This window comes from Arachis ipaensis, chromosome B07, assembly GCF_000816755.2.
Source record: "Arachis ipaensis cultivar K30076 chromosome B07, Araip1.1, whole genome shotgun sequence".
Classification (NCBI taxonomy): Eukaryota; Viridiplantae; Streptophyta; class Magnoliopsida; order Fabales; family Fabaceae; genus Arachis; species Arachis ipaensis.
Genome location: NC_029791.2, coordinates 117,202,097 through 117,214,648, shown reverse-complemented (window position 1 = coordinate 117,214,648; position 12,552 = coordinate 117,202,097). Strand labels below are relative to the sequence as shown.

The window sequence follows — 12,552 nt, the reverse complement described above, 5'->3', positions numbered from 1 at the left end:
CCAACTTATCCAATTAATATTAATTTTAAATATGATTTTATGAATAATGCTATACATCCAAATTTTTTTATTAATCAAGTCTAATCAAGTTGGTTTGATATAATAAAAATCAATTATTACTAATATTATTTCAAGTTTTATTGTTTAACTTATTAGTTGGACTTGATTTATAAAAAGACATAGGTGTGTAATATTACTCTAATTTTATATAAAATATCTTATGGGAGTCAGTCTTGTAATTAATAAAGAGTTGATATTTATTTTGAAAAAAAAGAGAGAGATTCTCCACATCCAAACAATTTTGGTATCCAAGTTCATCTAAGTAATTTTAGGTCACGCGCTTTTTCCGCTTCTTCTTTCCTCACGCTTCTTCTCTTCTTCTTCTTCTCTTCTCTCCCGCGCTTCTTCTTCTTCTCCCACGCTTCTTCTTCTTTTTCCCACGCTCGTTTACGCACGGAACATCTTCTTCTTCGCTTTCTTCTTCACGTTCCTCCTCCTCTTCCTCATTCTCCTCTTTCTTTTTCGCATTCCTTCTTCTTCACGTGTTTTCTCTTTATCGTCATTCTTTTGTTGTTGTTGCTGTATTTTTTGTCTTTTCCTCTTTCTCTCCCTGGTGAGTAAAAGGTAGGAGGAAGAGTTTTGAATTGTGCAGAACAAAAATGCACTGAACATGTTATTATGGTGAAACAATTGTATAGTACTAAATGATTGGAACATTATCCATTACATAAATTCAAATTCGAACAGTTTTCTGCATAATGAACCGAACACATACTCATGGTGAAACAATTGTACAGTACTGAATGAACGAAGCATAATCCATTATATAAAATCAAATTCAAACAGCTTTCTATATAATGAACCAAACACGTACTTTGGTGAAATAATGGTATAGTACTGAATGAAAGAAACATAATCTATTATATAAAATCAAATTCAAACAGCTTTCTGCATAATGAATCAAACAAGTACTCATGGTGAAACAATTGTATAGTAATGAATGAACGAAACATAATCCATTATATAAAATCAAATTCCAAACACCTCTGTCTACAATTTAGAGACTATCAATTCAATTTAGATTCAGAACACCTGCGTCCATTCAATTTAATTCAATTTAGCAATTGCATTCCATTCAATTTAGCAACTGCATTCCATTCAATTGAAAAAATAATCAATTAGCAAAATGTTGGTGTTGTTGGTGATGACAATAACGAAAGAGGAGAAGAAGAAGAAGAGGAGGAGGAGGAGGAGAAGCAGAAGAAGAATCTGCGTGTGCAAAGAATAATGAGGAGGAGGAGGAGGAGGAGGAGGTAGTATACGTGAATTTGAAAGAAGAAAAAATGACGTATGTGTGTATTTGGAAGAAGAAGAAGAAGCGCGGGGGAGGAGAAGAAGAAGATAAAGTACGTCTAATGACGCTCTTTTAATGAGAGTGGTTTTTGTTGATGTTGGACCTACTTGGATAAAACTTGAATGAAAAAATACTTAAATATGTAGCATAACCCAAAAAAGAATTAGTGAAGAGTAAAATTAAATGAATAGTGAAATTTATAACTAAATTTTTTTACGATAGTGTGCACCGTACGTAATGTTTTTTTTTTTTTAATGTTTGTTTATTATTTGCAGTTGTCAGTGTAAGCATCTTAGCGCTATTCTTGGCGAGCTTCAATGTGTATTGCGGATTGAAGAAAAGAAAGCTCAACAAACTGAAAGAACAATTTTTTCAACAATTTTTTGCCAGAGAGAAAGGTTCAATTGAAACAGCTAAAATCTTTAGCATGGAAGAGCTAAAGAAGGCCACTAACAACTTTGATGAAGGCCGAGGTGGCTATGGAATAGTTTACAAGGGATTATTACAAGACAATACAAATCAACCATACAAATGTGGTTAAACTTTTGGGGTGTTGCTTAGAGACACAAGTTCCATTGCTTGTTTATGAATTCATTCAAGGTGGTACTCTTGATGAACATCTTCATGGTCAGAACCAATCTTTAAAGCTTAACAGGAAAACAAGATTGAGAATAGCAGCAGAAACTGCTGGGGCTTTGGCATACTTGCATTCTGCTACTTGTCCACCAATCATACATAGAGATGTTAAAACTACCAACATACTTCTTGATCATAATCTCAAAGCAAAGGTTTCTGATTTCGAAGCTTCAAAGATTGTTCCTCTTGATAAAACCGAACTATCCACCTTGGTGCAAGGGACTGTGGGATATCTAGACCCTGAATACTTCCACACAAGCCACAGAGTGATGTGTATAGTTTCGGAGTTGTTCTAGCAGAGTTACTTACAGGACGAAAAGCACTTTGTTTTGAGCTGCCTGAGGATGATTGAAACCTTGCAATGCACTTCATTTCTTCGATGAATACGAATCGTCTACTTCACATTCTGGACAGAGCCATAATTGTTGAGGCAAAGCTCGAGCAACTAATGGAATTTGCGAATATCGCAAAACGTTGTTTAAGGGTGAAGAGAGAAGAAAGACCTACCATGAAAGAAATTGCAACCGAACTTGAGGGACTTACAATAATGGAAAACCACAGCTGGGAAAGTGATAGATCGTCTTTGGAAGAAACTGAACGTTTGCTCAATGCATCATCATATTCTGGTTTGTATATTGAATATGGAGCTTATGGAAGGGACGTTCTTTCTAGGTTGGAGAGCATAGGTCAGATTACTATTTCATTAGGTGGAAGGTGATTAGTAATTTTATATAAATCAATATGTAATTGTTCTGGATGATGATGCATCTCCATATAAATATGACCCTGACAATTACATGTATCTATGGCAATTCTGTTTCCAACTATTCGGATTTCACATTGTGTAGTTTCTAAAGTACATAATCACATTCAATATTCCTCACAGATTACACTTTACAAGGTTAAGAATCTTCTAACTCTACCACAACTGCACTCCATCCTAACCAAGTCCACACAGGACATGAACATATGAATTGAATAGAAAAGAAAAAAAATTAAAACAGAAGTTTTACAGGGTAGTGCAGTTGAATGTTAGCAGCATTATGACACAGTGGTAACAGAGTACTTAACAGAAGAACAAGTTAAGCAGACTAAGCAGTGTACTGGCAGCCATGGAAATCGAGATTTTGAAACATTCATTCTGATCAGACAATAGCTGCTGCAATAGTTTCAACCTTTGTTGGACGCCAGAATGTCTTCTGAATGCAAAGTAGTCCCTCGTCGCCTTTCGAATAGGTGAACCGAATATCCCAGTGTAGAGACTTAGCTATGCTCTCTATCTCGCTTGTTGTTTCGACATTGTCCCTCACAATCAAGTATCCTTCTGGTCTCAGCATCCTATCAACTTCTGCAATCACTGCTACTATCTTGCATCTGATTCCGGAAATGCATCGGTTACTTAGATGATTAAGGATTGTTGAAAACTTTAGATATTGCTTGAACATACCTGTCTTTAAGTTTTGATAATAAAGAATCAGCATGTAGAAGATCATAAGATCTAGGGTAGGTACTGAATGATTCACACCAATCATGATAAATTCCGAATAATCCACGCTCATAGATTATTGGAAGTGTGTCTGGAAAATCAAACGGAACAACATTCATTACCCAAACCTTCCAATTTTTTAGAGCTGCTGCAAACCTGAAAAGGCCAGAAAATGCACCCAAACTTCAGTTAATAGGATAAGCACAAAAGGAAACTATTCAAATTATCTTTTTCATGAGTGAAATTTTGTATAATCCTTTCTGCAGAGTGCATACACCGCATGTAATTATCGAGTACTATAGTAATTAATTTGCATTTCAAAGAGAGAAGGGAAATTCCATACACAAGTACATAGAATGTCTTACCCTCCATAAGCAGCATTCATGTCCATGATGTTTCTTATTGAAGCCCAATTTATTCCCATTCCATTCAAATATGAGTGGGAAATAACATTCTTCCAGTGCTTGTAATCTGCAGTGAATTCCACTGATGCTTCTCTTCCATAAACACCAACTTGAGAGTTTAACCAGTAAGGTGGTTTCTCCAACCTCAGTGGCCATTGCTCAGGCCAAACCGATCCACGTTCCGAGGCACCTACTTGCACTTTGTGCATACAATTCTGTAGTGATACATTCCTGTATGGAAATTTGAGGAAGAAGATCAACTTCATCAAAAGGAATCTTTTCTAATTAATTGAGCAATATCAACAGCCTTGAAGCAGTTAGAAACTTAGCATACAAGGAAATTTCAGACAGATACAAAATAATTCTGCATGTGTAAACAGTCAACGTTTTGGTGGTTTCAAAAGCCTTATTATTTTCTCAACTATTCACCAATCCAAGCCGTTAATGTAGAAATGAAATATAAGGCATTGTTGTAGGAACCAATAAAGAAGTAAAGTACCAGGCTTTATTTGGATCATCAGATTCATCACATATCGGTGGTTCATTCTTCGGTCGCCTATTGTAGCATTCATTATCAGTTGGTTTTCTATATATTGCTGCTGCCACTCCATTCAATTTGTCCTTTCCAATTACCACCAGATCCCAGCACATTGACTTTGTAATTTCAACCATATCTGCAACCAAAATGGTTTTTTATAAAATCAACCATACATTCATCTATTACATTGACGCGTACATCGATTAACAGACTTTACCTTTCCAAATTCCAACATCTTCCGGATCCTTTTGATACACAGGAGTAGCAGACCAGACAAAGTAACCTCCCGGTCGCAATACACGATTAAGCTCTAAGAGTAGCTTGCCACCTGATTATACAACCAGTAAAGTATTCTAAAGGAGTTAACCATCAGTGGAAGATAGAAACACCATAAAAATGAAGATTTAATGTAAGTGATTCTTACACCTTCTATGTGCCATGGGACTCTACAGCGTGCACAGTGGATAAGGTCAAAGACAGAACCAGGGTAAGGCAATCTTTTGGTGCCCATGACGCCTAATGTGGCGGGAATTCCACGTTCCAATGCAAACTGTACCTGTGCCTCATGCACATCTTTGGGAGCAAAGGACATGGTAAGAACATCTTTTTCAAACAGATAGCCTCCAAAGCTGGCTACACCACACCCGACGTCCAGTATCACTCGACTTCTCTTCCCCCATGCAATGTTACGAAGAGACTGCATCATTACACAGACACCCAAGTTAAGGAAAAAGTATGACTAACTTTCAAGAAAATGCATTCACATGTTTGTTGTTAAAGATCATGGAAGCATAATTAGCAGAACCATTAAATAGGTGCTAACTTAGAACATATTAGAATTCAAATAAAAGGAATCCATATACTTTAACATAATAGCTTAACCTTTCAGAAATATAATAAAAGGAATTCATTATGCTTGAAGCAGTTTTATGTTAAAGATAATATCAGCATACAAATAAATATCTTAATCCCATTATCAAAACCCTTTTATCCCCATTACCAAGCATTCATTTATTTCTATAGAAATTACTATGTAGATACTACAGCCAATACCAGAAGAACACAAACATTGTATCTTCCTGAAAATTAAGTCAGGTGGATATATTATGCACACAACAAATGAAATAAAATTAGAATAAAAATAAAAATTTAAAAAAAGGCTTTTGCTTTTCTACAGGTTAGACTATTTTTTTATTAAGAAAATATAAAGAATAACAAGATCAATTGGTTGTGCAAATTGCAAAATAACATATTAGCACGAGAATGGCTTACCTTCTGAATGAACTCAATGTAATGAAGAGCACCATTTTTAAACTGAGTTCCACCACCAGGAAAAGTGAGGTATTCCCCTGTAACTTTGACCCAATTTTGATGCCCCTTAACTTCTACAAGCTTAGTATGTGGAGCATTGTTAAACCAAATCTGTAACAGGCACAAAAAATATTAAATTTCATTTTTTTCCCATTATCATTTATTAAAGATATGCAACCTAGTTCCAGCTTAAGTGCTACATACTTTTTCCCTGCTTTGAGGCCACCTAATTGGGATTTTATAGCCCTCAGGTAGAGGAACAAGACAAGTTGGTGCTTCATTAGGACAGTGCCTCTCTCGATGTTGATAGTGTTTTATACTTCGAAGCATCCTAATAGCTTTCACATTGTCAAGGCATGGTATGTACTCTGTTCCTGCACTTGTCTTACACAGTTTCCAGTCATATTTGCTGCTGTCCACAGAAGCCGACGACTTTTGCGATTCCTTCTCATGCTGTGACTCTGCAGCTTGAGTCAACCAAGTTCCATTTTCAGTTGCAACTTCAGTTAATGTTTCAGGCTGAGTACCAGCCAGAAAGGCTTCTTTTGAAACTTTGTTGTTTACATGGCTTTCCAAGTTACTCTCTCCAGTACTTTCTTTGGTCTCCGAATGCACATGATTCTCGGTTTTATCCTCCTCGGCCTCACCAAACTTCTCTTCTTGATCTGTGGCTTCACCAATATTTCTTTCTGCTCCTAGATTGTTATCTGTGCTCTTGTTACTTTCAGATTCTGAATTTAAGTTTCCATCCGAGTCCTTCTCCAAATCATTCTTTTCACTCGACTGACCCGAGCTATCCCTAACAACCTCTTGCTTGTTTTCTTCAGGTGAATCCTCAGACAATTTTTCAACTCCTTTTCTGTCACCCTCGTTTTCCGGCTGGCTTTCACTCTCAGTTTTTTGGGTCTGGCTATCGACCTTTGTTGATTCTACAGGTATATCACCTAAACTATCTTCAAAATGTGTAGAAGCATTGTTATTTACTATATGTTTCCCCTCATTAACAGTCTCAGGTGCCTGTACAATTGTGTTCTGGAATGGAACAATGAATGACATTACAATCCATATACCAACTAAGCAAAAGCCAACAAACACAGCCACAAAAACTGTCGAATAGTAGTTCGTTGACTTCCTCCCTTCACCTCGAAAATTCTTCCCCAGAGCCATGGCCTATGGCTTTCAAACTAATGCTATTGCAAAATAAATGCACCTAGTAAGGAAATCAAATTATTAGCAAGTTCATTTTCACTAAATAATAATGATTAGAAGTTAAATGCTAGATCTCTACTTATTAATTTGCCAGCACCTCTCATTTGCACACATTGGAAGCAAAATCACATTATTGTAACAAAAAAAAAAGAGAGAGAATCATATTGCATTTTAATGTAACATTCTAGTAAATCACTCCAATGAAACACAAGATTTCAAAGTGGGAGGTAGGATGAAGAAACATAGATCAACAAAAATAAGCAATATGCAAAGGAAGAAGTAACTCAAAAGTTTCAATACAAGGAAGCTGAAGAAGGACATCAATCAAATAAGACTAGAAGAGGGAGATTGACAAAATAATAAGAGCCAGACAGAAATGTTGAAGATACTAAAGCAGGTGACCTTATGAATGAATCAATGAAAGAACAGATCAATTTTGATTAGAATGTTAAAAAGTCAAAAAAAAAAAAAAAAAAAAAAAAAAAGAAAGATTCAAACTTTGTCCAGTAGTTCAATCAGTGAAGGAATATTTCAAACAAAGCTGCTAGTGTTTGGGCTAAATTGATGCAAACACAGAACACAACTTTTTTTGGGGGGGAAACCACAACAAAGAATACTAAAAACTTAAAATAGCGAAGACCCCATCACAGGAAAAGGGGATAAACAAACATGAAAGCAAGTAAAGCATCCAGCTTTAAAGTCAGTTTCCCTAGAAACAAAAACCCACTTAAATATTTTTAGTATGTTCTTCATAAACCTAGGTAAGATCGTCATCAACATACAGAATATAAGGAAGGAAATGGGAGATTGTTACCTTGGTCCTCACCTAAGAGGCACTATTACTCACTTTCCTTTCTCAACATTCATCATCCTCAAAAAGTTTCTGTTTTTAGCTTCATTGAATGGGAAACAGAAGTACAGAACAAGCTTATAACAGAGTGAGCTGAGGGAGTTAATGCATGTGATGGTTTTGAAGTAGAAGGAGCGGTAGATCCCATGAAAGCCAGAACCAGAGCAGAAAAAACAAAATCTATTGAGGAATGATTATTTAATTCAGGTAAATCAATATCAATAGATACTTTGTGTTACTGTGTGCTAAAATATCAAATCAAAACAGAGAATATGAAGGTGGAAAATTATTAGTTTGGTGTCATGGTGTGAGGCATGTGCTTAGAGAAAGTAAGAAACAGCTGTACTTGTTGGTGATTGGTGCTTCTGTCAATTTATTTGTTGGGTTTTGGTGTACTTTAGCCAATTTACAACAACTTTTTACTTAGTTAATGTTAGGGGTGGTAATGGGTAGGGTAGGGTAGGGTAGGGTAGGGTAGGGTAGGGTTTGGAATCAAACTTAATTCTATCCACGGGTTAAGATTTTTATATAAATTCAATCCTATTCTATCCGTGGTTTGAGAATATCTCAATTCTAATCCTATCCGTTCTTAACCTGTGGGTATCCGATTCTATCCGCGGGTTACAAAAAAAATGCAATTTTATTATATAACTTGATGATAATTTAAAATAGAATTGACTTTTATATAAAAAAAATTATTAAATTATTAATTAATGATCTTCTTTTAATGACTAAAGATCTTTTGTATTTAGTAAGAAGTCTTTAGTTCAATATCCACTTAAAATATATTTTTATATAAATATATATAATATATATATAGGGTGCGGGTTGATCGGGTAGAGTTGAAGCTCAACCCGCACCCTACTTAATCCGCACGAAAATTTTACCCGCACTCTAACCTATCCGCTGCGGATCGGGTTGACAACCCTACCCGACTGGATGGGTTCGGGTTGAATACCCGCGAGTAGGGTACATATTGCCACGGCTAGTTAATGTACTAATTGAAAATAAATGAATGAATAAAATAAATAAATAGAAAATGAAAGTAATGAAGTAAGTAAGTCTTGGGACTGAAAGATATTCTGTTCGGAAAAATATGGATGTTGATAGAACGACATATGTTAATATGTTGTAGTATGTGTGTCGGTTGTGTTAACCCAAGATTTTTATTTCTTGTGGACAGTTCTCATCTCTTGGTTAATTTGGTAGGTTGAGTTAGATTACAAGCTTCTAATGTGATAAAAATAGATTAATCTTAGTTTCTTTTTTTCATTGTGCTTCGCTAACGTTTAAGAATAAAATAGGAGAATTCCACTTTTTTTTTTTTAGTTCTGAATTGTGGACAAAATTTTTTTTTTCAATTGAAATAAAATAATTTCACTGTCTTTGAAAAAAAATAGATTAATCACTTCTAATAATAACAAAATGTTTTGGTCATAGTTGAGTGAATTTAGTAATTTACACCATTTTTATCATTTATTTCTTTTTTTGGGGAGGGTATGTGTTTTCTTTTTTTTTAGAAAGAGGGTGTGTTTTGAAGTTTCTATGTTTTTATGTTATTTGGGTCGTGTCTATTTTTTTTAGATGGATTAGACCATTTTTAATTTTAAACGGTATATTAAAAGATATGTTAATATGTCATCTCAATTAGATTTCAACTGCTTGTGTTTACTTGTTTAGTTATTATGTTTTTGCATCGTCATATTTTTATTTTGCCTGAATTTAGAAATATTCTTCATTAGTTTATTTAGCATTAAGCATGCAAACTTTGTTTTCAAAAAAGGTTTCTGTCTGTATTATTCAAGTTAACTTTCAAATGAAGTGACTCATTAGATTGTGAGGTCTAATGTAGTTAATCACTTAATCCACCCTATTAATTCATTAATTAGTCTTTACTTAATTTAATTTGGTACGTTGATATATAATTTTTGCTCCCCAGACATGATTCAATATTCACACTAAAAATATGATAAAATTGAAGTTTTGGCTTTCAAGAGTTCAAGGCTTCAAGCAGAGGCGGATTCGCTTCCCACTGAACTGTTGACACAGGTAAAGCCACGTCATCACATTATCCACATCTCTATCGAAAATCCAAGCTGTTTTGAATTTTTTTTTTTTTTTCAAAATAATACTTGAGTTTCTTTCATCTCTATTTTGTATAATTAAATTGAATAAAAGAAGAAGAAAGAAATCGTGTGGAAGGAGTGAATTGAAAGAGATTTTTGCTTTTTTTGAGAACACCAATTTCCCAACATTACATTACTTTTTTTGCTTTCATTCTCTATCACTTTTTTTTTTCTTTTTTATTCTTTTTTTTCTCTTAAGAGAAGAGAATGGTGGTGGCTTGTGAAAGATGAAGAGGAGGAGCTGCACCTCCTTCCTTCCATGGCATGTAACTGTGTTTACAACAACAATGTCCTCTCATTCTCACAAACCACACCAAGAACAATGTTCACCACCACCAACACCATTCCTACAATCATCTCAAAGCCATTTTCTTCCAATAGATGCAGCAGACCCTTTATCTTGTCTTCTATAACAAATTCTACTCCATCCTACAACACCGTTGTTTCTGAGGTACCTTTTCTCACTCTCTTTCATATTTTTTCCATACATTGTCTGCCATTATTATGATTAAGGAGTTCAATGCTAGGCTAGTAGTAGTGTGAGGGAAATTGCAGGAAATATGTCCTAGTTTAGTGTAGCTAAAGTTGTGTAGCCTTTTATTTTAGATATGAACTTGCTTGTATTCAACACACACTAGCATACAATGTCCTATGTATTTCATTTTTGTTGTATGTTGTATTCCATGATTGTCATGAAACCTCTCTCTGAAACTTATAGACATGTTATATCTTGAGCTAAAATTCAATCTTTTATTTACAAGAGTTGGTGATAACAATGATTGAACTCTTGGACTTTCTAGACATATATAGAAGTTCTGATAACATGTTATGTATCATTCCTCTTAAAAGATTAAGCTGCTAAGGAGAGGCACATGGTTCAGTCATGTAAAATATTTTTCACTATTAATGTTCACATTTGTTGGAAGTGCTGCATCCTTTGACTTTGGCTTTATTACAGTACGATGGACAAACAAGAATGTGTGTTCTGGACTCCAGCTTCCAGTTCTAATAAACAAAATTGAAATTTCTTTTCTTAATTCATGTATGGATTGTTATCTGAAATGAAGAAAACTCTGACTAAATAACTTTTTGTTTAAATTTAGGCTGTTAGGCTCTTGGTTCCTCCGGCAAGATTTGAAGCTTCAAAACTTAAGGTAGTTTTATTGGAGGATCAGATAAACAAATATGCAAGTTTTATTCCGAGAACCTACATTCTATCGCATTGCGACTTCACAGCTAATCTGACTTTAACAGTCTCCAATGTGATCAATCTTGAGCAGGTTTGTGTTGTGTCCTTGCTTTCACATAGCATAGAAATTATAGTGCTTGATGGTATATATTTTGAACAAAAACATTGGTTCTCTTAACTAATTCATATTATGTATCTGCCATCCCCCTTTTTTCTTTCTTGTGTGGCAGTTGAGAGGGTGGTATGAGAAGGATGATGTTGTAGCTGAATGGAAGAAAGTGCAAAATGAGATGTGCTTACATGTTCATTGCTTTGTCAGTGGTCCCAATCCCTTCCTAGATTTGGCTGCAGAATTCAGATATCACATATTCTCCAAGGAAATGCCTTTGGTATGTTTCCATTAAACTTATATTAAAAGGAGAATTCTAATTAAATAGACAAGTAGTGAATTCTATAGGAGTCTTTTGTTTCTTGAAGATCATATCTTAGGTAGCGTTTGGTAGAGAGACAGAGACTGAAAGACTGAGACTGAGACTGAGAGACAGAGACTAAGAGACAGAGACCGAAATAAATTTCAGTATTCTGTTTGGTGCAAAGTAAGAGACAGAAATTGAAACAAGAATAAAACTCTAATTTAATTTGCACAAAGGATAAAATTGGAATTAATTAATTGAAATGAGGATATTTTAGGTATAAAATGTTATTAAAATTTTAGTCTCTGTCTCTAAAAATTTCAGTCCCCTGTGTCTCTACTTTTTAGAGGTACTGAAATACTGAAATTTTAGGGACAGAGACAGAAATTTTAGTACCAGTCTCTGAGCCAACAAACATAATACTGTGTCTCAGTCTCCCAGTCTCTGTCCCAGTACCTCAAAACAAACGCTACCTTAGTATCTTGTATTCTGATATTCACAAATTGTGACTTGAAGGTCCTATATTATGCATAATAACTATGTGTGACATTTGTTTTGGTCCTTGTCTTGTTGAGCATCGCAGGTACTCAAAGCAATTCAGTATGGAGATTCTGCGCTTTTCGATGAACATCCTGAATTGCTGGATTCTATAGTTCGCGTGTATTTTCATTCTAGCTCCAAAAAATACAACAGAATGGAATGTTGGGGACCTCTAAAGGATGCTATAGAGGTAATGAGCTTAAGAAAATGCAGAAATGATCTATGCTTTATACTTTTACATTTTTGCTTTAAATGTACAATTTCATTACACAAATTTAGCACCATAAGTATTTGAGCTGATTACACTGACTTCCCATGAGGTCCGGCAATATTACCCGCAAACGCGAGGTTAGGTGTAAACATGACAGCCTAAATTATAGGCTGTCATGTATAATATCACCTAATCTCCCATACTACGATGTAATTTACTCTAATTATTTTCATGCATCTTAAACCGAAAAAAAGATTGGTCTGATTAAGAATTAACTAGTTTTGT

The 12,552-nt window shown here is 34.8% G+C and overlaps 2 protein-coding genes and 1 pseudogene across 3 annotated transcripts in view; 2 read left to right on the top strand and 1 right to left on the bottom strand.

Moving 5' to 3' along the window:
- On the top strand, positions 1,617-2,991 carry LOC110262426 (annotated as a pseudogene).
- On the bottom strand, positions 2,836-8,136 carry LOC107605990 (probable methyltransferase PMT24). 2 transcript variants are annotated; one of them, XM_016307951.2, is made up of 9 exons: positions 7,765-8,136; positions 5,934-6,939; positions 5,691-5,840; positions 4,845-5,115; positions 4,636-4,746; positions 4,380-4,554; positions 3,842-4,111; positions 3,438-3,632; positions 2,836-3,364 (listed from the first exon to the last, which is right to left on the bottom strand). In XM_016307951.2, the coding sequence occupies exons 2-9, from the start codon at positions 6,894-6,896 to the stop codon at positions 3,136-3,138; spliced, it is 2,364 nt and encodes a 787-aa protein (XP_016163437.1). In that variant the 5' UTR covers positions 6,897-6,939; positions 7,765-8,136; the 3' UTR covers positions 2,836-3,135. The 2 variants fall into 2 exon arrangements, with proteins under 2 accessions (XP_016163437.1, XP_016163436.1); XM_016307950.2 differs by having other exon boundaries at positions 7,753-8,134.
- The window catches only part of LOC107605991 (protein STAY-GREEN LIKE, chloroplastic), a 2,831-nt gene continuing 241 nt past the window's right edge, over positions 9,963-12,552 (top strand). Inside the window, exons 1-4 of the mRNA XM_016307953.2 lie at positions 9,963-10,365; positions 11,018-11,194; positions 11,334-11,492; positions 12,100-12,256. Coding sequence (XP_016163439.1) covers positions 10,174-10,365; positions 11,018-11,194; positions 11,334-11,492; positions 12,100-12,256 — 685 coding nt within the window. The 5' untranslated portion in view covers positions 9,963-10,173. The remainder of the gene's footprint in view (positions 10,366-11,017; positions 11,195-11,333; positions 11,493-12,099; positions 12,257-12,552) is intronic.

What these genes read in the sequence shown, in the direction of transcription:
- LOC107605990 (XM_016307951.2), bottom strand. Translation starts at nt 6,896, where the DNA reads ATGGCTCTGGGGAAGAATTTTCGAGGTGAAGGGAGGAAGTCAACGAAC. An exon ending in AGTCCCATGGCACATAGAAG is followed by an intron (nt 4,747 to 4,844) that starts GTGTAAGAATCA and finishes TTGTATAATCAG; the next exon opens with GTGGCAAGCTACTCTTAGAG. An exon ending in ATGAATGCTGCTTATGGAGG is followed by an intron (nt 3,633 to 3,841) that starts GTAAGACATTCT and finishes TGGCCTTTTCAG; the next exon opens with GTTTGCAGCAGCTCTAAAAA.